Source organism: Vitis riparia, chromosome 19 (genome assembly GCF_004353265.1).
Source record: "Vitis riparia cultivar Riparia Gloire de Montpellier isolate 1030 chromosome 19, EGFV_Vit.rip_1.0, whole genome shotgun sequence".
Taxonomy (NCBI): Eukaryota; Viridiplantae; Streptophyta; class Magnoliopsida; order Vitales; family Vitaceae; genus Vitis; species Vitis riparia.
The window spans coordinates 7151976-7179690 of NC_048449.1; the positions used below are offsets into that span (position 1 = coordinate 7151976).

Sequence of the window (27715 nt, forward strand, 5' to 3'; positions counted from 1 at the left end):
TATATATAATGTCACTTTCTATATTCTTACAATTATTTTTCAAAACAATTACAAAAAATAATTAAAATATGTTTTTCAAAAAATATACCCTGCCATCGCAGTTAAGAAACAATTATTCTAATATATTTTAATTAAAAATGAAAACGTAGTAGGTGTACATTGAATTTTTCTAAGAAGAACTAAGCTTAGCCCTGGGTAGTTGCAAACTGGTCGCATGACGCTGCGAGGAGATTGAATCATTGGATGGATTAATTTATTATTAAAAAATTAATTACGTATTATAAGGTTTATTATTTTAATGGCAATTCAATTGATTGAATCTATTATGGATATGATGACTGTTACTTAAAGTGCAAGTTGTTTTCTTTTCTACGTGAAAGGTATCATATCACGAATCATGTAAAGTATCAATTCTAATCAATTTCTATTATTGACGATTTTAATATAATATTGCTTAAATCAATTATTATAATTATTATTATTGTTGACCAGAGTGATGTTGATATGAAAAAGTAGGTGGATCGGGAATATAAAGAAAAAAACATTATTTTTTTTTAAAATACTTTTTTGTTTTTTGTAACAAAAAAAATACAGAAATATCTTCACCAACCAAAAATTATTTTCTGTTTTCAATTTTTTATAAATATAAAATAGTATTTTTTAAATAATATATTTTAATTATTTTATATTCTTTTCACTTAATTTTTTATAATTGTTTTAAAAATTAATTATACAAACATGTAAAATGATGAAAAATAAACACTAAATATAAAATTTATTTTTAAAACATATTTAAAATATTAAAAACATGTTAAAAAATATTTTAGGTTTCTAAATAGATTTTTGTTTTATAAAAATTAGAGAATAATTTTTAAAAACTATTTTTTATAATTATTTATAAAAATAATTATCAAATAAACCTTAAAAATAAATTAATTTCGGATTATTTATTTATTTATTTTTTGTTCCCTTTAAAAATCATTTTTCATAACTTTTTAAGAAGATCACCGATCTCTAAAAAATATTGTAAATAATTTTTCAACACTATAAGTGATTTTTTCTTTTAAATATTTTCTAAATGTTGCTTAATAGTTTTAGATTAAAAACTTTGAAGTATTTTTTAAAATATTATTAAACACACTCTTAATCAAAGATGTATAACATTTCTTTAATAAAAAAACATGTAGATTTTTTATTGACTTTTCTAAATTTTGCTTAATAAAAACTTAATAGTATTTTCTAAAAAATACTATCAAACGAATTCTTAAAGTTAGTTTAACAATAATTTTAGAAAATATTTATAACCTTTCTAACACTTACAAATTTTTATCATTCAAATTTTAGAAAAATTAGAAACGTTTTTTAAAACCAGTGTCAAACACGCTCTTACTCAAAAAGGTATATGCTTGTGGATTTTTTTTTATCGATTTTTCTAAATTTTGCTTAATAGTTTTAGTTAAAAACTTAAAAGTGTTTTATAAAAAATAATGTAAAATAAACTCTTAAATTCTGTGATTTTATGAAATATTTAATAACTTTTTTTATATTTAAAAATTTTTGTTATTCAAATTTTAGAAAAACTCGAATGATTTTTTTAGAATCAATATCAAATACACTCTTAATAAAAAAGGTATAAAACCTCTTTAATAAAAAAACTCGTGAATTTCTTAAATTCCATCTAAACGGGATTTATGTTGAAATCATACAAGTATTAATGAGAATCAAATACTCCATTAAGATTCAAGAAATTATATTATGTGACATAATAATTTTCATTTTTCAAATACTTTACCATGAATATCTTAATTAAATTTTGCTTCAAAATTTGGATAAGAAGATTACAAATTGAAAGATTTGAGATGCTATTCCACATCTTGTTTCATCATATATCAAGTTAAGTATCACAAAGTATTGACCAAGTAAAAAATATATATACAAATCTTGTACCACAAGTTGTAGTTGATATCAACTTATCAGTTATCACATTTGTATAAAATATAGTTTCCTGCAAATGCAAACCAGCTACCCTACAACGCGCTTTGTATTTATCACCGCTTGATTTCTAGATTTCTCCTTTTCCATTTTTAAATAAATGATTGAAAATAAAGTAAGAGAATAACGGTGGAAATATCTTTAAAAATAGTACGTGTTTTTAATTTTTATATATATTTTTAATAATTTTAAAATTTTATTTATGTTTTTAAAAATCTATCTTTGAAAAAATAATAGAAATGATAATAAGCCCATTCATAATGAAATGAATTTGAAATTTAAATAAATGGATTATGGGTGAATTTGAGACTTTTTTTTTTTTTTTTTTTAAATTAGGATGAATTCGAGCATTGCTTTGTGTCATCCTACCTCACACAAATTATATATAAAATTAATTTTAAAAATTAACTTAATTTAATTTTTATTTTCCTTTTTTAATATATAATAATAATAATAATAATAATAATAATAATAATAATAATAATAATAAATTTTAATAAAATAAATTATTCAAAATTACAATATTTTAGTTATTTATAAAATATATTTATTTTAATATAATTAAAATATTAAAAAAAAATGTTAAACCCACCCCCATTCCATTTACATTTTTTAATGATACGAATATCAAAATTATTTAAAATAATGAGGTTGGGATATAAGCGATGCATCTGAAACTTGCCCCATTTACTATCTTAGGAAAAGTTGAAAAACTTAGATCCCATTTGATAATAATTTTAGGAAGACGTTTTTAATATTTTTAATACTTAAAAATTTATATTATTTAAGTATTAAAAATACTAGAAAGCGTTTTCTAAAATTATTCTCAAACGTATTTTTATTTTTTTTCTAAAATTAAAAAATATTTTCACAATAATTTTCAGATTTCAACTTTTAATTATATATTTTTTTAAAAACGATTTAAAACTATTTGTAAAATATATACATTTCCACAATAAAAATATTAAATATTTTTATTTTTAATAAATACAATATGGCGTAAACACTATACTATTTCAAGGATTTTTATACTATCAATTTCTTATTGGGAGCTAAGTCTAAAATTGAACAAAAGAAAAAATTACACAGAACTCTCCAACATCATCTTCCCTTCTCTCTCTCTCTCTCTCTCCCTCCAAATATGCCTACATTTCCGTCCCTGGGTCTGTGGCGCCCCTCCCATTAACCTACGCACTCCCGGCGCACAAAATGGAGGCGCCCTCCTTTGTCTCCAAAGCGAGGACGGCCCTCCATTCTGCGGCAGCGAAAGCGGAGCGAGTCCTCACAGACATCAAATCCGATTTAAAAAGCGATCGAGGTTCGCATTTTTTTTTTCCATAATTCTGATTTATTCATTGCACTCAATTTTCCGTTTTTTTTTCCTTCATTTTTTTTTTGTTTTTTATTTTTTATTTTACTTTTTTTTTTTTATTTTACTTTTTTATTTTATTTTATTTTTGTCGAATCGGAAATTGAACGGTTCTATTCGTTTCAATTTGGTAGATTCTGATAAGCAATCGTCGAATTCAAAAATATCCGAACCGGAATTGTCGAAGAAGAATGCTGAGGTAAAGGTAGATAAGTTTTTCTTATTTTTTTCACATGTATTTTTTCTTTCTCGAAGTTGGAAGATCTTGTTTGTTTGGCGAGAAACGGAGGGAAAAAGTTGAGTTTTTCCTTTTGTGTCGTTTTTGGTTTGTTTTCAAGAAAATTGAAAAGGTTGCGTTAATTCGGCGGCGTCGTTGGTTTTTGGGTCCCACGTGATGGGAATCCGAATTCGAAGTGTTGGTTTCTTTGCTTTTTGTGGGGGTTTTTTTAGCAACGAGGCGAAGGATAAGAGAATTTTGAATATTTGTCTAATAGAGAGGAATACAACGGCCTCATGACTAAGCGCATATCACCTGTTCGAATTTTAACTTTTTCCATTTTTAAGAATTCTTTGCATTTCTTGCATTTTCTCAGCAACCACAGGGGATAAGGATAATTTTGATTCTTTTTGTCTAACAGACAGGAATATAAAGCTCTTCTGATTACGCACATATTACTTAGTTCAATTTTCTAATTTTTTTTCCCATTTTCTTAGCAATTCTTTGCTTGCATTTTCTCAACAACCTCAGGAGATAAGAGAATTTTTAATCTTTGTCTAACGGGGAATACAATGATCTACTGGTTAAGCACTCATTACTTGGTTCAGATTTTGTTTTTTAGTCCTCCTTAAAAATTATGTTCTTCTCTGTCATTGTTTCGGCAACCATGAGGTTGAGAGAATTTTAATCTTTGTCTAAGATATGGGAATGCAAGGTTCTTCTGATTAAGCACTGTTTTTTTAAACTCAAATTCTAACTTTTTTTGTCCATAGTCATCAGCCCTCTGGTTTTTGTATTTTTCAAGGACTAAACTGATGTTATGAGAATATTTTTTCACTTTAGTATTGTAATGACCTACACCTAACTGTTTAGAAATTATCCACTCTGGCCCAAAGGGGCTCTCATGGTTTTAAAATGTGTACATATATAACTCTAAGAACTTTTCCCTTATTCAATGAGGGATATCACAATCAACCCCCTAACCTCAATGCAGACACAACATCCTCGTTATGTCCCACGAGATTGCGGGGTTAAATAGACAAACACCTCTAAGGGGCTGATCATATAGAGACCCACATCAGGGTCTGAGATCAAATCTGATACCATTTGTAACGACTCTCACCCAATTGTATAGATATTGTCCGTTTTGAATCCAAAAAGGCCTTAATGACTTTAAAACGCATTTATAAGGTCAAGAGAAGTTCATACATATATAGCAGTAGGAATTTTTTTTCTTATCCTATGTGAGATATCACAAGTATGAAGAAGTGCAAGTTCATTTTGATTAAGCAGAAATTACTTTGTTTCAATTCTTTTTTCTCCATTTTCTTTGAATTTGTTTGCTTTTTGTACTTCTTGGCAGCAACCTGGCAGAGCATTGGAGAATGCAAGTTTCTTCTGATGAAGCAAATACTACTTTGTTTTGAATTTTAATCTTTTTCTTGTCCATTTTTTCAGCTGTTCTTCACTTTTACCACGTTTCCTCAACAACCGAACAGTGGATAAGGGAACTTTCAATCTTTGTCTAGTATAAGGAATTCAAGGTTCTTCTGATTAAGCAAAAAGCAGTTTGTGTCAAATTTAAATATTCTTTTTCTTATTTTGTCACCAACCTAGCAGCGCAGCACATGAGAGAAATTTAAAATTTTATTGTTTAATACCTTAATTTGTCATTATAATGTGTTGCATTAATTATGTGGAAGATTTCTAGTTTTCTCAGTAACCAGACAGAACATTGAGGTTTGATTTGTATACAGTGTGCAAATTGTACAAATTGTCAGACCTTGAATTCATTGTTGATGATTTCTAGGTGGTTATAGTGTGCAAATTGTTATTGCATCCAATGTATATACCTTGGGATGAAACATAGATTCATTTGAAATCACAAGGCAAGCATCATATACTTGTTCTCTGATTTTTTTTTCCTCAGACCAATCATGAACGGAAGCATACAAGGTGGAGATCTCCACAAAAAGTGACTAAGCAAGATTGGCATGACAGATTGAAGAATATCAGAATAGGGAAGAAAGGTGTTGACAACACTGAGAAATCTGATAATTCAACAATGTCCTTTCATATTTTTGATGAAAATTTGTACCCAAAGAGCCCAAAAAGTACTTCTGAAGCAAAGGTTAGAAACATTGTACATGAGATGTGATGCATATGTAATCATATACTTTTGTTGAAATTAGTAATTCAACTGTGGGTTCCAACAAATTTTACATAATGTATTGAATATCAACAATATCACATGGTTAACTTAAAGTTAATCTGAATTTAATTCCTAGCAATCGTGATTAACTTTTATGCGAGGTAGATAAACTAATCTACAATGTTCTTAGTCATTATCTATGATCAACAGTTAGAGCGGTTATTATTTGTGGATCAGTTAAAATGTTTCTTGACCTTTTCTGGATTTTAGCTCAAAAGAACATAAAAATTTCTGATGGATGGGACTTGTTTCTTTCAGGGTTCGGATGTGTTTTCATTTGCAGAAGTTTCTAATGCCATCGACGTGAATAACATTCCTCCATCATCTGTCATTAAACAATTAGCTGTAGCCGTTGAGTAAGTTCTTATTGCCATTTGGCAACCTTTTTTCCTTAGCTGTTTTGCTTATAAATTGGATAGAATTTGTCAAAACTTCATAATGGACATGCTACACTCATAGATGAAGGGTGTAGTACTTGTTTTTGTGTTCTGTATAAAAGTTTCAAATGCTTGGTCAAAATTATTCTTATAGTCTTTTTCCCATTCTTTGACTCATTAATAACATATCCAGGTGATTTTTAGATTCAATTGTGATTACCATCTTTAATGCTCTTGCTTTTGATCCTGTCATAATCTTCTTGTATTTCTTTTCATAATATATTTGAGTTACTGATCACAACAGAGTTGCTTTTTTATGTAAAGTAATATTGATCCCAAAAATTTTGCACCATGGATGTGATGCTGTTTATATAACCTTTCTTTGTCAATCTTTTTTCTCCTTTTTTGGGAACCCTTTTTTCAGGACCGGGAAGAAGTTTAAGTCAATGAAAGATCTTATGGTGTCATCAAGAGATTCTTCACCAGTCAGAGAGAGAGCAGGCTTGAGTCTTTCTGCAGTGAAGTCATTAGTGCTTCGTGAGGAAAAGCCTACATCTGAGTTTGGTGATAATGAGAAAGTTCTCTCTTTGATCCATTTGCTGCTTGATGCAGGTAGATGCATATTTGATGAACTGATCAAAGGATTTTCCCCTAGGATGAATTTTCCATATTTAGTTTTTGCTTTATCCCTTGGTGATCTTTCACTTCCATTGTAATATCTGCAAGATATTCGCAGAGGGAGATTTTCTCAGAAGGAAGTTTGGCTCTGATGCGGAGACACTTGCTACCAAAACATCTTTGCCTAGAGAAATTCATGCTGCTCCTCCTGAAAGCTTGGTCGTTAAGCTTTCTGAAGTCATTGGAAACTTCAAGACTCTGCGAAAAATGGCAATATTTTGGTGTGGGGTTGTCGCTGAAGTAAGTTGATTTTATTGAATCCAAATTACTTGAACTCGCATGACTTGCTGAAAACAAAAGACAAAAAATTCAATTATTCGCATTTCTTGTTGCTGGTTCTACATTTTATTTTAATTGAATTTTTTTTAACAATTCAAGTCACCTGGCTTATTTTTATGAATAACTTCTCGTAAGAACATGTAATTCTGTGCATGATGGAGAATTCTGTGTTTCATGAAATTCAAAGTTGTCTTTTCTAATAAAGAATATTATGTATTCCATTGGGTATAAAATTGATACATCATAACAGCGATAACAGGGATAAATATGACAGGAACTTTTATTTGCCCCAAGTGCCTCTAAAATTAAACGCCAAAATAGTAACAAGAGAGCAGAAATGAGAATCCTGAACACTGACAATTCTTCCCTACCCTAAGAAGAAGATGATTTTGTTCTTTCCATATGTACCCATGGGCCATGTAGTGGCTTCCACATCAATAAAACTTTTGACTGCAATGGTTCCCAATCAAAGATGAAAGTTAAATTATCAATTGTACCCTAAAATTTACAAATTAACCTTGATCAAGTAAGTTAGGAAAAAAAAGAAATAATAAAGCTAATAATTATTGACTGATACTGACATCATAGGTGCAGGTTTGGAATGGCTCAATTTCTAGAAATTAACTGGTAAACCATTACAATGTTATCCAAGATTGAGCGCAAAAGAAATGGCAGGGGGACAAAGTTTGGATGTTGTTTTGATAGCAAGTGAGGCCATTGATTTGTGACTTAAAGACAATTTGAGAGGAATCATTTGCAAGTTTGACATTGAAAAGACTTATGACCATGTAAATTGGAGTTTTGTCCCAGTAGTTTGCAAAAAATGGGGGTAGGCTCCAAGTGGTTAAGTGGATCATATGGTGTATCTCTATAATATGTTTTTCTATCTTGGTAAATGGATCCCCTTCAAGCTTCTTTCAAAGCTCCAAGGGTTTGAGACAAAGAAATCCTTTGTTTCCTTGTTTGTTCACCTAGGCGATGGAGACTCTTTCCCGTATTCTTATTAGGGCAAATGAATAGGGTTTTATTGATGACTTCTTAGTCAAAGGAAGAGATGATGTGGGGGTGGAGGTCTCCTATTTGTTATTTGTAGACAATATCCTTATTCTTTGTGATGCTAGTAAGGAGAAGTTAGAGTGTACCTGCGTTGGGTCTTCATGTGGTTTGAGGCAATTTCAAGGCTAAAGATTAATATGGAGAAAAATGAGTTGATTGTAGTTGGGGATGTCTCAAATATGGAGGAGCATGCTGAGGTTTTAGGTTGCAAGGTGGGTGCTCTCCCAACCACCTATTTAGGTCTCCCTCTGGGAGCCCCTTACAGGTCCTCTAGGGTTTGGGAAGGGGTTGAAGAATGTTTCTAGAAAAGGCTTGCTTTGTAGAAGAGACAACATCTCAAAAAATTAGATGTCAGACATTGATAGAAAGTACCTTATCCAGCTTATTGATTGATTGCATGTCCCTTTTTGTCAACCCTAAGAGGTAGCTGTTAGATTAAAAAAGATTCAAAGAGACTTTTGTTTTTAAGGGGGGGCTTTAGTCAATAAGTCATATCTGGTGAATTGGTCTATTGTTTTGTTTGGAAAAATAGAAAGAAGGCTTGGGTTTCAAAAACTTTTCCACCTTTAACAAGGCTCTTTTAGGAAAATGGTCTTGGAGATTTGTGAGTGAAATGAATCATTTTTGGAAATGGAAAATCATAGGTAAGTACAGGTTAGAAGAAGGGGGGTAGTGCACTAAAGAAGTGAGAGAAGGGTATAGAGTGGGGGTATAGAAAGCGATAAAAAGTGATTAGGAAGCGTTCAAAGATAAAACGAACTTTAAAGTTGGTTTTGGGAACAGAGTGAAGTTCTAGAAGGACAAGTTGTGTGGGGACATGGCTTTTAGGAATTCATTTTTGGATCTTTATTCTATAGCCTCTTTAAAAGATGCTGGGTTGCTTGATGTCTAAGATGGTGGTAGCGGGGGCTCTAGGTTTGTTAGACAACTATATGAATGGAAGTCGGAGGAGGTAGATGTTTTTTTTGGGAGGTTGTTTGATCACTCCATTTGTTTGGGCACTGATGATATTATGGTGTGGTTGGAGATAAAGGGCAACAACTTTTTAGTTAAGTCATTTTACTCTTCCCTAGCAAGCAGGAGTGCGGAGTTGTTTCTTTACGGTACAATTCGGAATTCTTGGGTTCCTATAAGAGCTAGTTTCTTTGCTTAGGAAGCAACTTGTGTTAGGATTTTGAGCCAAAATCAGCTTAGAAGAAGAAGAGACAGGTGGTGATCATATTCTCCTTCATTGTATGAAAGCAAGTATCTTTTGGCAGTTGATTTTTGGTTTATTTGGTGTACAGTAGGTGATGCACTTTTTAGTAAGAAGGTTGCTCTTGAGTTGACGCAACTCCTTTTTTGGGGAAAAAAAGAAGAGAAAAAAGGCTTAGAAGGTTGCTCCGTTGTGCCTGTTTTTTGATAATGAGAGAGAGAAATAGGAGGGCTTTTGATAATTGTGAAAGCTTGGATCAAACAGTGAAAAGTTCTTTTTTGTATCTTTTTTGGGATTGGGTTAGAATGTATATTGAGAATGGTTGTTTGTTGTTAGTAGACTTTGTGGACTAGTTCAGCTCTTTGTAAAGGACGGTTGCTGGTTTGTCTTCGCACTTTTTTGGGCCTTTGGTTGCTTTGTATACATTGTGTATACTTTCTTTTTCCTTTAATACAATCTTCATTTACCTATCAAAAGAAAAAAAAAAAAAAACTGTGAACATCCTGGTCTCTTTACAAGGGAGCAGGGTGTCTCATAGCCTCTCAAATATTCAAAGAATGACCTTACAGAATATATCCATTGTTCAAAGAATCTTTTCAGTTAGTTAGTCATAGTATCATGCTCTCCTTCCTTAATGCTACTTCTGAAAGCTGTAACATGCATTGCCAATCTTGATGTTCTAGATATGCTCTGTAATGGTAGCTTCTCTCTTCATTGCAATTATGAAGAGGTCTGGATATTGATATTGTAGACCTTGTTGCTGGAGGAATATGATTCCTATGACCCAATTTAAAGTGGACTTTGTTCCAAAGTGATGGTAAATCATCAAAATGCTTGTTCCCAACTCCATAACCATGCAATGAGTTCATTTTGAATGCATTAACTGGGTAGAATTTGCCAAATCTTACTTTAATAACCATTTTCCAAAGATTTTCTTATTCTTACCCATATCACAGGATCTATCTTCCTAGAAGGGCCTGTTTAACAAAGCTAATGCCTTGACCAAATAAGGTATATAGCATTCACAAACAAAGAACCAATTCTTTTCCTTTACATACAATATTAAGTTTCTTGTATGAATAAAGAATTTGTAGGCTTGGTCCTATTGGTCATCTCCTTTGAACTATCTTATTGTTCAACTGGGGCCTTAAGTAATTCAACTATTAGTGTCTTTTGTGGTTGCCTTTGTATGATATTGTGAATTTGTACATCCATAATGAAGATTAAATAAAAAAATGTCCTTAAATTTTATGGCCATCATGTTTCTGAAGATTCATACCTTGCTTGAAAAAGTTGTCCTGACTGACAACTTTAGTTTATGCTGGTAAGGTTAAAAACCTTTGCATTTTATTTTTATATTTTCCTGTGGAGAATTCCTTGATGATCTCTTTAACCCATCTCAACCAGTGCATGTTCTCCTGCATGTGATATTTCCTAGTCTGCATTTTCTTTTAATATGAAGTATATTTCAAACTTATCAAATTGACACATTTTTATATAAGATGCATAAATCCTACTTTATCATTAATCTTCTGCTGACAAAGCATTTTGAACCTTTTCACACTTGCAGCTGAGAAAACTTTGGTCTGAGGAGCAATATGTACCTGGCATCCCCCTGGATGAGATTCCAGATCTAAATTGTTGTCTTTTATATCAGCAGTTGCAGGTTATTAATTGTTGTATTTCCAGGAAAAGGCGCCATGTTATTGCCACTGAATCATTAGACTCTGTAATAAGAGAAGCTGGTTCAAACATCGAAGAGCCTTTTGTTTCCAAAGGTCTGGTTGATGAAAAATCTATTTTATATGCTAGAATTAGCACTGGGGAACTTGTCCTTCGATTGGGAGCTGGTCGCCCATCTGACAATTTAATGATGTTGGAAACTGGTGAACCAATCTATGTCCCTGTTACCCAGGTTTGGTTAATACATCATGCTAAACAGCAATTTCCTTTTCTAGAAAATTGCCTCCGGTTACCCAGTTTTGATCTATGTGCATCTGTACAATTGTAGGAAGGACCTTTGCTTACAGAAGATCTTATAAAAGAAACAGAGGAGTTTGTTCTACGAACAGGGAGGTTAGTGTATTAAGTAAATGCTGGTTAACCTGGTCATCTATTTTCAGATCCATAGCCATTTATGTCTTTGTATTTTTTTGGCCCAAAGATTCCTTCTTCGACCTTTAACCATGTAGTTTCTAGAAAATACTTTTAAATTTATGTTCTTTTGGGTGTTTCAACATGTTCTAAATGGCCCTATTGGAATATGAATATTACTACTGAATTTGAGGACTTTTGAAATGTGCTCTTGGTTAACAATCGGTTACAATCAATGATGTACCAAATATTTGCAAAGAAGCATCGAGTATTTAACCATCTTATTGCTTATAAAAGTATTTGAACTACCTATCACTGTAGTTCTTCAGTAAAAGATGGTAATCTTGAGTAAAGGGTTCACTGTCTCTTAAAATTGCTGTTAGCTGGGATTCAGAAGGGAACATGAGTGTGTGTCAACGTGCTAAGTGCAATGGTTAGAGAAGGTCGACAGTGAGATTATGGAATAATGTCTTGATGGTGTTGGCGATCTTGGAAAGAGCTTATCTGGATTCTGATGAGCCTTGGATTCTGTGGGCAAGTTATGGCCAAAACTCAGTGTGGTGCAGTTTAGTGGATGACACTATGACAGTTGATATACTGATTATCATATGCGGTTAAAAGGATTGGTAAATCATAAGATTTAGGTTACTTATCAGTTAGTTTGAGAGAATGAAGTAGGGATTGTAAAATGGGTTGAAGTATCAGAAACAGAGAATGGAGTAGGTTTTATGGTTTTTATTGGCAGAGTGGCTTTCTGCAAGTTCATGACATCTAACACAAATGGGAACAATGATTTTTCATTTGGAAAGACCTCAGATCCTATGTCCTTCATTTCAAAACCAGCAAATGACAGGAACTTTGTTCCCTGAAATGGGTTTGTATGGTAGATTATTTTTCTGATGCAAGGATGATAACGAAAAACTTCCCCCCTTTCTTTGGTTCCCTTTAATTATCTGTCTATATCTAGTTTGTTTTCTTTCTGAGTTATTTCTGGTGCTGATTATCGTGTTCTAAGTTAACCTATGGTCTAGAGTCATTAATGTTTTTTGTTAATTTTGTTTTTAATTTTAATGAATTTTTCAATCTGTTGTAACTAAACATGTGAACAGTATAATCATAAAATGAATGTGGCATATCAGAGAATTATCCTTTCATGTATTCACAATCATATGTTTGTATTTATTGATAAACATGTATATAAGATTATAAGGGGTTGTGATATTTCTTTTCATTTCTCCATAATGCTCTTCCCTTCTAAAATTAGAAGAAGCAAGTGTTTCCTCTACTAAAGATAAATATTCTTTTTGTTGTTCCTTTAATCTAGGCATTCTTTGACAATTTGTCTCATTTTTTCCCCTATGCTCAGTGTTGGTGCTGGATGTTCTCAACTACTTTCTGACATGCAGGCTTTCAAGGTGAAGTTTTACTGTGAAGAAAACATTATTCATATTTCTTGATCCTCTAGATGCTGATTTTTTGCCTTGATATATGAAGAAAAAAACATGTGCAAGGATCAATCTGACTGACTTCTATTAATTATCATGTCTTAGGCTGCAAATCCTGGATCTATTTTAGAAGATTTTGTGAGATGGCATTCACCCCCTGATTGGACTGATACTGAGCCTAGTGATGAGTGTAAAGATACCTTTGATGGAGGTGATTCATTGTCTGCAAGAGGTCAACTCAGTAGTAGAATGCGCAAGGAAGGTATATTACTGTACTATATTTCAGTCAATGCTGTAAGTCAGTGGAAGGAGAATAAAAAATATCAATATAACACTTCTATTTACAAATTTATAAGAAATGATTGTTAATATCTTAAACTGCTAGTGCTCTTTCTCCAGGCCATGTACATAGTTCTTTACCTTTGGTTTTCATTCCACCTAGGTACTTAGTGTTCCCAAATTCTGGTACAGCAGTCTTTTAAGGCTGGATGATTGTGTGGCTAGGTGGTTGGCACTCTTTCAGTGTTCCAGGTGTGCACAGTTTGGCTATTCAAATCACAGATTAAAAATTTTGCTTATTGGGATAATGAAAATTAGCAGATAAACTGCAGATATGCAGTATTTTCTAGAAAAAAATTTATTGAATGGGAATAAAATGATAAAAACAAAGTCTTCCGGTTCTTTGGTTGCTGATGGCATATGAGATAACATTTTTGGAGTAATTCTAACAGAATCTATCTGAAGCTGATGCAGATTTTTTTGGTGGCCAATACTAATGCTAATTTGTCTCTATTGATGTTATGGCAATGTTGTTGGTTTGAGTTGATTTCTTGGCGGCCCTAATTTTTCGTGTTGGTGCATCATGTGAGGAGTGTTTAGCAAACACCTCCTAAATTCTATATATATTGATGACCCTTTTTTTTTATAATAAAATGGTTATATGTTATGCTTAGAGGCATCTATAAGTAGACTTGCTGAACTTATCTGGAATCACATTAACAGATTGCTCTGATAAAATGACTACTCATTGATATTTAGGTAATTTGTGGTGTGAACTGTGGAAGACAGCCAAACCATTGCCAGCTGTTAAACAAGCACCCCTCTTTGATGAGGATTTGGCCGTGTGAGTTGGAAGATGTACTATTGATGTTACTGTTTTAAATTTTTTCCAAAGCAACAGAGCCTTCTGACTAGAATTATGTTGCATTGTTTCTGCAGGGAAGGTATTCTACATTTCCTAGACGACATCCCACCTTCTGATCTTTTTAAACAACTGTTTGTTTCTTTAGTAAGTTCTTCAGCCAATCTTACTAAATTCACTGTCTTATTTCACTCTCACTACGTTTTATGCTGATAACATAAGGATAATTTACTATGGTACGTTACTTGTGAATCAATATCTAAAAGCCAAGAAGTATCATTAACTATAATTTTGTGGAAACACTAAATCATATTGGGTTTTAATGTGTTTGTCTTTCATGTGACTTTGAGAGTGAAGTGATATGTCATGAATCATGATTCCGTGAAGCCTTAAGGCTTAATTATCTTCAACCATCTGCAGTAGCAACTCTTAAATTCTTCAATAATGTACACTAGCAACTCTTAAATTATTGAAAAAAATGAAGTATAGATATTCCAAGTTTCCTCTGAAAAAATGCAACTTTTTATTTAGAAAACCCAAGAGTGTGAAGTACTTGTGCTGCCTTGTGCTTAAATATTCCAAAGTTATTTATTTATTTATTTAATATTTTTAGTGAAATTTGCCAAATTAAGTATAAACCTGTTGCTTTGTTTGTGCCCATTCGACCGGGTATTATCCTAGCTAATTTCTTTTTTCATTTTTTGGATAGATGCTTCTTTGCTATTTCTACTTGCACATTTATCAAGTTTCTAGACAGTTTTTCTGACCTAGCAATTTTTCCACTATAAGTTATTGCTAAAAATACTAGTACATCTGCCATTTGGGGAAATCCGTAGGGACCATGTTTTAAACACTTCAGTTTCAACTGTAATCTTTCCCCCGTTAAAGGGAAAGACCTTAGATTTTAGAAGTTTGGTGCCCATATAAGTCATTCTTCCATGAAATTGCTTAGGCAGCCTGGACTATTTTGAGCTGATTTATGATGCTGCAATTTTCTATAGCCATTGGATAGAATCATTGATATTATTCCCATCTTCTGAAACTTGACAGAATGTTGGTAGCTTGTGCTTCAGCAGCAAATTCTGAACTTGAGAACCACTTTCTTACATTGCTAATGGTGTCTTATATTCTGAGATTTTCAGCTTGGTTTGGGATTTGTAATTGCCGAGGCCACACTCTCCACAAATAGTAATTTGTCAAAGCTTTTTCATGAGTGCAAAGACTACACTATTGCTACTTGTCAAAGAGGCACCTGGATTGACAAAATTGATGATCTTTGCCAGGTAGGTTATAGAAGTGACTTGATTCTATCAATTTATTTGGTTGGGAATTACTTTATGCTGGTCTCTGATGCATAGCTCCTGGACCCAGAAAAGCATTAGTACACACTTGACGACAATATACACACCAAATGGTTTTTGTTTTCTTTCATATATACTGTCAATTTTATCCGTGCTTCCCTGACATGCCTAGAATGAAAGCCTTATCAAATAGGATGCCTATCCATTAAAGCTCCAAGTATCAGAAGTCATCACATTTTTGATAGTCCAATGGAGCAAATGGGTTAGTTTCAAACGTCCCATGAGAATGAAATTGTTATTTTATTTTTCCATAGCATTTGAAGGTTCAATCTACCTAAAGAGAATGGGAATGATCTTATTTTCAAAGAAAATAGTCTCCTTGCTTCATTATTAATTGTCAAGCTCTTAAGCCCATGGTTGGGGGGACACCCTTCCAGGGGTACTCTTTGAGATCACCTAGACAATTAACTTTGTACTCATATTAAGAGTGTGTTTGGGTGCATTTCTATTTAAAGTGTTTTTTGTTTAAGTATTTTCTTTAGAAGTGTTTTTAGGAGGATCGTTTATCAAGTGCTTCTTCAGTAAGTACTACAAGTAATTTCTTAACTTTTTAAAAGTGTTTCCTAAATTTTTTCAAATGTTTGATTTTTGTACAAAAAACGTTTTTATATATTCGAAGTGTTTTTTAAAAACAACACCAAATGGATTAAAAGCTGTTTTGAAGTAATTGCAATCTGCAGCACAAACTCTCTTGATTTGGGGTGTTGTGAGTGATATTGACAACATGAGGCAAAACTCAACAGAAGCAGCTAGGCTAGCCTTCAAATGCTATTGGGTTTGTTTTATTTTGAAGACATGTTCTTGAAAACATTGCTATGATTGTGATGACTTAGCCACTAAAATTATGAAATAATCCTGATATAGGTGTATGAAACCGTGGAGATGATGCTGCTCCATCCAGAGGAAATATTAAAGATCATGAAGCAACCAGAAGAGGCGGTTGCCAATGCAGATGAACCAAAGCGTAGGTTTAGGAGGCTTGCTCAGATCTTTGGTGGTAAAGATAGACCAGCAAGAAAACCAGCATCAAAAGACCAAAATGTCTCTGAAGAGAACCCTATCCGGCAACCATTCTCTAATATGTTTGATGGCAGGTCATCTTTATTTTCGAAGAAGCCTCCTAAACCTGACAGCACAATTACTGCTGACAAACCTCCTCTAGAAGAAAACGATTGGACGATTGTGTGAACATACATGATTTTGTTGATAATTGTAATATATTTTGAAACAACCAGCTAATGAGATTTCCATTAGCAAAAAAAATTGTAATAATTTTCTTGTTTGATTTCCAAAGGAATGAAGAAATATAAAAAGCTTTTGGTGTCTACTGTCTACAATATTGATCTCAAGTTGCTGCAGAAATCAGTAGTCAAGTATGTCTGCTTTACATATTGTAGAGAAAAATGGGCAAATCATGACCAAAATCATATCACCAAAACAATGGCATCTCTCTGCATGGTGGGGCTACTAGCTACTAGCTATTAGCTATTAGCCTTACCTCTTCTCGTCATCAAAGGGATTATTACCATCAGGCTCCTCGGATTCGCCTCTCTTATCCAATCCGAGATGCCTGGAGATTATATCTGGCACGACAAAGTTTGCCAGCCAGTACGCAAAGAAAAGTAGCGCACTGTAATTGTCGAAAAGCATAAATGTTTAGCGTGAAATCTGTTGGGCATTTGATAAAATTTTCTACTTACTAGTTAGAAGTGTTTAAGAGCTAACCTGGTCTGGATCAAGACCGACAAGTCACCGGTGTTGGCTGGAGAATCGAAACCAAGACCGGAATTGAAACCAAGAGCGAGAGGCACTGTGGTAATAGGCCTGGTTGCCAAAGGAAATGGCCGAGAAACGTGTTGGCTCCGTATAAGATTGGCGGGTTGGAAGCTGGAGAGCCAAAGCTGTCTAGGTGTTCTGAGTTGGTGTTTGTATTTGAGGTGTGGGAGTGATGGAAGGCGTAGAGATTGACAGTAGATGCATCTCATTCTGAATTATATTAGCAGTTCGAAGGATGCGTTCTTTAATTTCTTCTTCTCAATTTCTGATAAATTTTTTTGGTGGGTACAGGCTACAGCATACATATTTGATCTTCCATCCATGTGTATGTGGCGGATAGGATAACGTTTAAGAGCCTAGGACGTGTTTGGGCAGAGGGAAATGAGATGAATTGACACCCTCACGTGCTTCTAGAGTGAGTGGTGACACGCGCCTTATTCTAAAATTATGAGCTGCTGGTGTCCACTGTACCCAACTTGCACCGTGGGACTCTTCTCTTACCCCTCACGAGGGGCACTACTCTTTTCAAAATCCCACTGGTCATTAAAAAAAACCGTTATTGGTTCGGAACTAATTGAACCGTGGTGGACCACAACATGACAAACATTTATTTTACATTTAATATAAATTAAAATTATTTATAAAAATAAGATTAAAAAATAATAATATTTTATTATATTACCAAAATGAATGATAAGAATAAATATATATTTATTAATTTTTTTAGGTGTAAAAAGTCATGGGTTAATAACGGCAAGGTTATCGACTCCATGAAAGTCGTTGAGCTTGTGAAATTTCTTCAAACCTATCAGATGTCTCTTTCCAATTGTCAAATGTCTAGAAAGTTGATGAGTATGTAGCTAAAAGTATTCTGAACTCATTTTCCTTGCATTTTTTTTAAAAAATTTCCTAATATGAATAATTGTTTCCATCAAAGTATGTAGGATTATTACGTGATGACCCCATCTTTTGCTATTCCAAGAATCAAGATCAAGTTGGAATAAAAAAAATTTTAATTTTTTAAAATTTAACTTGCTTTGGTACCAATTGAAGGTGCGGATCTTGGTTCATGAAACTACCTAGAGAGAGAAAAGGAAGGGGGGTGGGTTTGAATAGGTATTCTATTCTTATAGCCCAAAATCTGATCAATTTTTAGATTTTATTACTTTTTTGGTCAATTTATGTAATCAATAAATAAAGTAAAAAAAAATCCCATAATTGACACATAATGTACATGAAAAATCATCTACGAAGTTTTGAAAACCTTGTAAATATAAAAACCATAGCTTGATCGACCTCAAAACAAATTCACTTACTTTGAAAGTCTGAATGCTTAATGTTACACGATATAGTGTTCACATACTTTGTAGTGAACATCTCAATGATTTAAAAGGATGTGATATCATGAGCAAACTTGAACAATGTATGAGCTATAAGAGTGTTGGAATTTGTAAAGATAAATATACTATAAGGTACTTGATTATTAGAAAGCACACCTAATAGGTGTACTTATTACTAAGAACAGCATTTAAATTAACTAAAAAGAAATTTGGGAAGTTGACAAATATAGGAAATTTGCACAAAATTTAGCAAAAGTGCTTGCACGCTCTCGAATAATGGTGCATGCTTAAGGTATAGGATTGTTTAATTGCTTTCTTTTTTTTTTATTAAAATTTTTTAAATTCACCTTCAAACACATTTTGCATCTAAGCTTACATTATGCCTTTGTATGTCATTATATTATATTATGAAAAAACTCAATCCTACTTATTTGAACAACCTTGTGAATAAATGAGTAACAATCTCATGCCTTCAAAGCTAACATAAAACCTAAGAAGTATGAAGAATTGAATTCAAGAAAGCTTGAAATAAAATTGTTAAGTTAAACTAACCGGTTTAGTACACTAACATTAATTATGACTAGGTCAAAGGGAGCCTTAACTTGAAGATACTAGCAAACAACAACAAAAAGATAGAATAACTTGGGTCTATCCATAGTATTGAAAGATGTTTTTTTTGATAGGTACCTAGCAAACAACAACAAAAAGACAGAACAATTTAAGGTCTATCCAAAGTATTGAAAGATACTTTTTTTGATAGGTAATATAAAAGCACCGAACGATAATGAAGTGATACTATATATATATTTTCAAGTCTCATGATTTATACTTTAATTTTATTTATTTATATCATAATTTCATTTGTTTGTATTCTTGTATCTTAATCTAATTTGTTAATTCTTAAGCACGGGTATGGTAATTTAGTATTTTCCAACAAACCAATGACAAATTTAAAAACATCTTGTCAAAGGAAAAGTTGATGACACCCAAATAGGCAAAGCTAGGAATGGTATATAGTGGGTCAAGCAGGAAAACACCACTTGAAAAGGCAAAACCAAGAATAGCATATGGCAGGTCAAGCAAAAAGTGACATGTAACAGGTCGGGTTACAAACATAACTCGAAAACACAAACTAGAAATAAATTGTGAAATTGGTGCCATAGTCTAAATGACACCTTTAACATCCACAACATTATAAATACCAAATCAACTGAAGGAGGGATGGATCTTTCACCTAGCTCCTCCCCAATCTTCACTAAAGAATTTTTTTCCTCTTAATTATTATCGGTCTCTTAGATTGGTGAAAGCCATCTTTCACGAGCAGCTAGCAATGGATGGTGTTCCGATTAGCCATCCTTGGGATTGGGTCCCAAACTACATGCAGTGGTATATTAGCTATGGTCTCCCATGCATATTTATGCACAAAAACCATAGTTTGCAGTTGATATTATTCAGTGACAACCATCTAAGATGCATCCAATGCATGTGGATGCTCATACCACTGCCCTTTTCCCAACCGGGAAGATAACAAACATGGTTGTTCAGGATGTATCATTCATTGGAGGATTTGTTTGGGAGAGTGCAATAGATGTTAGATCTACTCTACTCTTCTCCACTCCACTCCACTCGGCCGGGGAGTCATGTAATCTATCTTGATGTTCCCCTTGATACGACATTTCACCTCACATCTTGCAGCCTCTTCTTACGATAGGAGATGTCAAACAATCGTGTTATTAATAGTATTCCTATATATTTATTATCAATATATTGTAACCGGCCATGTGACAAATATTTCATTCTTCAAATTTCTATGAATAAATGGGACTAGATTATCGTACAAACATTCACTTCATCCACTGAATACATAGAAAATACTTGAAGATAGGAAAGAGAGATCTTAAGATGTTTCTGTATATATCCTTGTGCAAATAAGATGGGGAGGCATTTAACCCAAGGAATAAAATTTCCTTTATTGTAGTTTATTCAAGTTAAGAGAGATTCATGGCTCCCGATCATTGTAATCCCTGTAAAGCCCGCCCAACCCTAGCCAAACGCATGCAATGCAGGATCAAAAGCCTGCCATGAAGCTAAAGTGATCAGCAAGTTGGAGATCAAGGTCAGATGCGGAGACGGAGGTGGGATCTCTTTTTCAAAAGTATAAGATGGGTGCATTAACTGTTGCAACGCCATTTTTTGGATGAGAAGATAAGCAAATTTAAAAGCTTCTCAACTGTCATCTGCACCGTATCAAGCTCAGCGCTATATATTTTCTGATTCTGAGGTCCTGCTTCTCATCAAAGAATTATAGCTACTTGCAAAGATGGGTTCCAAGTTTCTTATTCTTGTGCTTCTTGGTGCCCTCGTTTGTGCCACTACTAGTGCTGCCAGGAAGCTTATGAGCCAAGAGGGCTCTTTTCAGGATGAGAAAACGTTCTTTGGTCGTCCTGGATTTGGTGGTGGACTAGGTGGTGGAGGTGGTGGTGGAGTTGGCTTTGGTGGGGGTGCTGGTCTAGGAGTTGGCGGGCTTGGTGGAGGTGGCGGTGGAGCTGGCTTTGGTGGGGGTGCTGGTCTAGGAGTTGGCGGGCTTGGTGGAGGTGGCGGTGGAGGATTTGGTGGTGGGGGTGGACTAGGTGGTGGGTCTGGGTTTGGTGGTGGAGCTGGTGGTGGCTTTGGAGGTGGGGCTGGCCTAGGCGGGGGAGCCGGAGGAGGTGGAGGTAGAGGTGGAGGAGGAGGACTTGGCGGTGGAGCTGGCGGAGGATTTGGTGGAGGAGCTGGAGGTGGATTTCCTTGAAATTAAGAAAGATACGTGTTTCCATAAGTTGCGATATCCACAGTCCATGGCTCTTTACCAAAATGTATTTGTCTGAGTTATGAAGTGTTTTTATGTGTTATGAAACCATTTCCTTGTTCGCTTGGTCTAAAGTTCGTTCTAAATCATAATAAAGGAATAAAATCTCTGTTATTATTTACATCGCAAAATTAAACATCTTGGTGCAGGAGATAACTTTGTGCAAATTCCATGTGCTTGAATAGACAAAGCACGTGCTTTTTCATAAACTTATGACAATTTCATGGGTAATCCGGGTAGCCCGCCCCGTCCCTAGAGTGACGGGTATGGGAAGGTGATGATTGGGGATGGGGTGGGTTTGGGAAAAATTTTCATACTCTAATCAAGGTTGAGGACGAGTTGCTCCTACCCCATTATTAAACGTTTGCCCTAACCATTATTAAGAGTTGCTCCTATACTCTTTTTGCACATAACTCTTTTCCTCTTCTTGTATGATGTTGGAGATGGAAAAAATTCCATGGTGTCGAAGACTTACACAATGCTAGAGACGACAGCAATGGTGACTTTTAAGGTGTTGGAGGCTATTAAGGTGAATGCCCAAATGCAAAATATATCTTAAATGTCTTCATCGATGTTGGAACTTTAGATGTCAGAGATGGTGAAATCGAAGACAAGGTTGGACTAGCGGGAGACAACAATTTTAGATGTGACGCTAATGCAAGCAATGTTGGTGAGGGGGCTGGTGGCAGTGGTGAGTTTGATGTCAAGGCTAGTACAAGGGCTAGCTATAGGAACTCATGACCTTGGAGAAGGAACATGACCAATGGGAGTTAGAGGTACGTCGGAGATATAGTTGGCGAGGTAGGATGGAAACAAAATTATTCCGGGTTTAAGACGGGTATGAGAAATAATTATATAATTGGGAGAGGAAATTAAAGGATAGGAATGTTCATACAAACCAGTTCACTTATACTTACATATTTCAACTTTTGTCAAAGCTTTTTTGTTACGTGCAACTCAACTTTTTTACATGCAAGTTTGATCAAATTTGGAAAAGTACTAAAATCAGATTGCTTTGCTACTATTATTCTGAGGCTTACACAAGATTAATGCTGAATCATAATGGCTGAAATAGCGATGAATCAAACTGTTTAGACTTTGAACCTAAGTTCCATTGAATTAGCCCCCTTTTAACCCGTTCAACAGCCGGATTAGGCTAGCTGACCCGAAACTCCACTGGGTCGTCGCACGCCTAACGCCCAAAGCCCAAATGAACTTTCCTTTGATAAAAAGAAACCTACTGCCTAAGCACATGTCGATTAATTTCTTGTTTCAAGGTATTTAAGGAGCACTTAAATTCTATCTCGATGTGGGACTGATGAGAAGATGAAGAAAATAATTTTTTTGCACCCAAGAGGACTTTAGCCACAGACCGCATGTTATACAAAGGAGAGAACGAACCACTAGGCCACCCGATCACTTGGTTATTTTTTTTACAGTACAATTAATTAAATAATAATATAAACTTTGATTTTTTTTTTTGCTATTTCCACCATATAAAACCATTGAATAAATATAATAAATATGAACTCCTAATGTTATATTAATTATTTAATGATACTATGAAAATAATATAAATTATTCAATATGATAATTTTCTAAAATTTTAAAATAATAAAATACATGATAAAATTAAATATTATAAGTTTCCTATCATTTTAAATATATATTGATACTTAAATATTCTATATGTTTTATTTAATAAAATTTTAAATATTAATAAATTTATATTTATCCTTATCATCTAATTTGAAATATCAAATTTTTTATAAAAGTAAATATTACTAAAATTTTCTATTATATATATTTCTTATATTTTTTTATATAATATATTAATAATATATTTATGACATCATCGGTTTGACCGCAATTCGACCACTTGTCCAACCATTGAACTGTAAATTAGTAATTTTTTGGTTCAATAACTGATTCGGTCAAGAAAACATTGACTTCTATCTTGTTTTGTTTAACTAGCAATATATCTTAATAAAAAACAATATGTTTTTTGATGTTTATTTTTTAAAAATTATTTTTAAATCAAAGAACAAGGGTGTTTGATAAATTGTTTTAAAAATATAAAACAAAAAAATTGTTTGAATAAGTTGTTTTTAAAAATAAAATTTTTCTTTTTATTTTGTAAAAATATTTTAAATTCAATTTATGTAATATTAATTAAATTTAATTCAATTCTTATTAAAAATAAAAATAGTTTAATTAGTTTTTAGTAAACATGAATAGTAATATTATAATAAATAATAAATTAATTTTTTCTTAAAAAAATATGCTATTTTAGTATATGTTAGTAAAATAGGGATGTTAACATGTTTTTAAAAGCATAATTAATTCCTTTTGTTAAAAATGAATAATAATAATTTAAAAATAATAATTGTTAATAATATTTCATTTAAAATGGATAACAAATAAATTTGAACTTTTTTAACATATAAATGAACAAAGTTTTTATTTTTTATTTTTATTATATGTAAATATTTAATACTTAATTAAGAATCAATTTTTGAATTCTAAATTATTCTTAAAAATTAATATATATATATATATATATATATATATATATATATATATATATATTAATTTAAGTTATTAATCATTGTCTCACTTAATTTAAAATTTATTTATCTAATGAAATTTTTTAGAAAATATAGTTTTGTTTATAGGAGAAACAATGAAGTCATGATTCATAATATATCAGTTTTGATCTATTATTTTTTGAAGTGATTATATTTATTTTTTGAATTCTAAATTATTATTTTTAAGTTAAAGAATTCAATATATTAAGTTTCATTTAATTTGGAATTTTGTCTAGTGAAAAAAAATAAAAAAACTATAATTCTATATAGAAGAGAAACAATAGAATCGTTTTAAACCAGTTTTTGTCTATAAATTTTTTATATTAATTATATCATTATGTCAGTTTTAAATTATTTTTAAAAATTAGTAGACTTGTTTAATGAATCCAATGCATTAAGTCTTACTTGATTTGAAATTTATTTACCTAGTGAAAAAAATTGCAAAAATATGATATATATGCAAAGTTATTCAAAAAATTTTTTGGTTTATAACTTTTTAATGTTATTAAATTCCATGACTTTCTAATACTAATTAAATTAATCTTTAAGTTTCAAATCATTTTTAAAAATTAATAAATTTTATGTATCCAATATGGTTTGATTTTGAATTTATTTGCTTGATGAAAAATTTTAAAGAAATTAAAAGATAAAAAAAACATATGTAATTTGAAGGACGAACATATCTAAAGATTTTTTATATTATTATTGGATGGTGAAGAGAGGAAAAAAATGACATTATGTTCAAATTTATTTACTTTTTATAGTTTTTTTTTTTAAAATTTCTCAATGTTTTTCTTTTGGTTTTAATAACTGGTGAAAACAATTTTTACTTATTTTTTAAAAACTAATTTCAATTTCAATTTCAACTTGTTTTTAAAAACTGAAACAAAAAACAACAGTTAAACAGGATAATAAATTTTTGAAAACAATTTTCTATTTTTAAAAATAGAAAATTGTTTTTAATCATTGGGGCAAACAGTCGATAAACTTCCAAACAAGTCAAGCCCAATCCCTACACCTGCAAGTCTTCCTTTACATGTCTTAAAGTGTACATCACCACCTTTTTAACACAATGCTCACTATAATTAAGATGGATGTAATTTTTAAAGAATCCTCTGAGTATTAAACATAACATTGTGGATTTTACAATCAGGTAGTAAGTTGATAATTATGTAGATATGAAATCTTTAATGTTATCGTAAGAGTGTAAGTAAGAGCACATGCAAAGATAAAACAACTCATATAACGTGATTTGACCAATCATTCTTACATCGATAAATGAGAGAGATTATTCGTTATATTATAAAGAATTTTATACAGGATAAAAACAAATACAATTAATTTTTAGGTTATGAGTATGGTCTATCCATCTTTATCTACTACTTATACTCTTTGTAATTTCATTTCCATCTTACAATATTATCGAATTTATGAATTAAATATCTATAAAGTTATTTCTAATAACTTTCCTTATCCTATATAAAGGAAATTTCATATCACCATGTCACATCAATATCGGAGTATCTTATAGGGACCAAGAATTTGAGAGACTTTCCAATGGATGGTAACCCAAATCATGACTGTAAGCTCATTCCTGCCTAGTGGACCAAATACGGTACCTATCTGCTTGACAATGCAGTTACACATGCATCTGCAATATGCACTCATCTCTAAGTACTGTTGATAGGAGATCTGAGAAAAAATAAAATTTCACATTGATCCGGGTCAATAAAATGAAGGAATCAGGACATAGACGACTATTATCTGATTGGCAGAAGTATAACTGGCAATATAAAAGAAAACAGTGAAGGTCCAACATCTTGAGAAAGCATTGCTGTTAAGTTGTTGGCCGACCTGACATTGCATTAACATAGGAGTCTCCTTGAGAGGGGCAAAAAACTAGGGTTTTAAAATGTAAAAAGAGCTTACTTCTTCAATCTCCTTTGTATATTCTTTGGGATTGTACGTCCATGCAGCTAATACTGTCCTCAATAGAAGAAAAGGATTATGTGTTGTGCCATTAATTATTTCTCATAGCTTATACGAGCCACATATCCGAGAGAGTTTGAGAAGGATCGCAGGATTGAAGATATTAAAGATAATCAAGCCCCTAAAGTTGCAGGAAAAAACCCGTGTAATTCTGAAGCCAGGATCCCATACAATGAAAAGATTTATCACTCACATGGAGAGGTCAGATGTGGGGCAAGGTTGGACTTGTTTTTCAAAAGTGATAGTTGGGGTCATTAACTGTCTCAACACGGTTTGCAGATGGGAAGATGATCGCATTTAAAGCCTTCTCAGCTGTCATCTACTCGTCTCCATCCCAGTTGTGTGCTTTTGACCACCTCTATATATTCTCTCTTTCGAGCCCTCTTTTCTCATCAGAAGTCATCGCAGCTGTTACTACTCTACTTGCAAAGATGGCTTCTAAGTTTCTTCTTCTTGTGCTTTTTGGTGCTCTTGTTTGTACCACGAGTGCTGCCAGGAAGCTTCTGAGCCAAAAGGGTTCTTTTGAGGATGAGAAAAACTTCTTTCATCATCATCATCCTGGATATGGAGGAGGACTAGGTGGTGGGGGTGGTGGTGGTTTTGGAGGTGGTGGCGGTGGTGGCTTGGGTGGAGGTGCTGGCGCTGGGGGTGGGGCTGGCTTTGGTGGGGGTGCTGGAGTTGGAGGAGGTGGCGGGCTTGGGGCAGGTGCTGGTGGAGGGTTTGGTGGAGGTGGTGGAGGAGGACTAGGTGGTGGAGGAGGACTAGGTGGTGGAGCCGGTGGTGGGTTTGGAGGTGGAGGTGGAGCTGGAGCTGGAGGTGGCCTAGGTGGGGGAGCTGGAGGAGGGGGCGGTGGAGGCTTCGGTGGTGGTGGAGGTGGAGGAGTTGGTGGTGGAGCTGGTGCAGGTTTCGGTGGAGGAGCAGGTGGTGGTGTTGGCGGTGGATTGCCTTAAAGAATAGAAGATATCTATGTGTGTGTTTCCATATTCCATGGCTCTTTTTCGAGATGTGTTTGCAATATGTTTCTTGGTTGTGAGATGTTTTCATTGTCTTTATTTTGTTTCAATCCTCTATTTCAAATATTAATGAAAGAATGACTTCTCATAAGCTATTATTTACATTTTAAGTGATCATGCCTAATTCCTCCTAGAAATGGATGCTATTACCCTGTCTCTTTGGGATCCGGATAAAGCTTCCTTCCACCAAAACTTGCCGGATTCAAGCAAGCCACAGCTCGATCAAACTCATCTTGTTCATAAGACTCATCTTGCATAAGTTAACCTAGCCCAACATTCTTATATGTCAATTCAACTAATATTCACATACATGCCTAGACCTTTTCTTTGACACGAAAAATGATGCTAATAGTAAAATCATCAAAGATATAGGAGGGGAAGCCCTAGTGCGCGAAGAGGTAATTTGGAAAAATACCTGTAAATTAAGAAGAATGCTCGATGATCAAAGGACAGAAAATTATGATATCTCTAAATGAATGATCTACAAGACCAACCACATATGAAACTTCCTTTGTAGTAGCCCAATGGAAACTAAATGTCAGCCAAAGGTTTTTGAGTCTAACAGATGAAAACTTGATTCATTAATGATCGTTCCATTTCTTCCCTTCAGAAGACAACAAAATAGAATCACGTGGCAAATTCCAAAATTTCCTATATATTTTTCTTACAAACTAGACTCTAGGCCACCAACCAACGACAACTTTTTGATGAAAAATCTTAAACCACATAGGATCTCATGTAGACA

The 27715-nt window shown here is 33.1% G+C and overlaps 4 protein-coding genes across 6 annotated transcripts; 3 read left to right on the top strand and 1 right to left on the bottom strand.

The window, feature by feature from the left end:
* Positions 1-3073: 3073 nt before the first annotated feature.
* Positions 3074-16743, top strand: LOC117909054. 3 transcript variants are annotated; one of them, XM_034822958.1, is made up of 14 exons: positions 3074-3310; positions 3496-3566; positions 5509-5709; positions 6049-6146; positions 6592-6779; positions 6904-7085; positions 10946-11290; positions 11387-11451; positions 12794-12884; positions 13020-13176; positions 13953-14037; positions 14133-14202; positions 15198-15338; positions 16281-16743. In XM_034822958.1, exons 1-14 carry the CDS (start codon positions 3202-3204, stop codon positions 16602-16604), a joined length of 2127 nt encoding a protein of 708 aa, XP_034678849.1. In that variant the 5' UTR covers positions 3074-3201; the 3' UTR covers positions 16605-16743. The 3 variants fall into 3 exon arrangements, with proteins under 3 accessions (XP_034678849.1, XP_034678851.1, XP_034678850.1); XM_034822960.1 differs by having other exon boundaries at positions 12836-12884; XM_034822959.1 differs by having other exon boundaries at positions 3496-3560.
* LOC117909055 lies at positions 16680-17477 on the bottom strand. Its single transcript, XM_034822961.1, has 2 exons — positions 17142-17477; positions 16680-17046 (listed from the first exon to the last, which is right to left on the bottom strand). Exons 1-2 carry the CDS (start codon positions 17399-17401, stop codon positions 16911-16913), a joined length of 396 nt encoding a protein of 131 aa, XP_034678852.1. The 5' UTR covers positions 17402-17477; the 3' UTR covers positions 16680-16910.
* Positions 17478-20852: 3375 nt separating this feature from the next.
* Positions 20853-21323, top strand: LOC117908117 (glycine-rich protein 5-like). The gene has a single exon (XM_034821788.1). It carries the CDS (start codon positions 20853-20855, stop codon positions 21321-21323), a length of 471 nt encoding a protein of 156 aa, XP_034677679.1.
* A 5011-nt stretch (positions 21324-26334) lies between these two features.
* LOC117909323 (glycine-rich protein 5-like) lies at positions 26335-27072 on the top strand. The gene has a single exon (XM_034823319.1). It carries the CDS (start codon positions 26389-26391, stop codon positions 26905-26907), a length of 519 nt encoding a protein of 172 aa, XP_034679210.1. The 5' UTR covers positions 26335-26388; the 3' UTR covers positions 26908-27072.
* Positions 27073-27715: the final 643 nt, after the last annotated feature.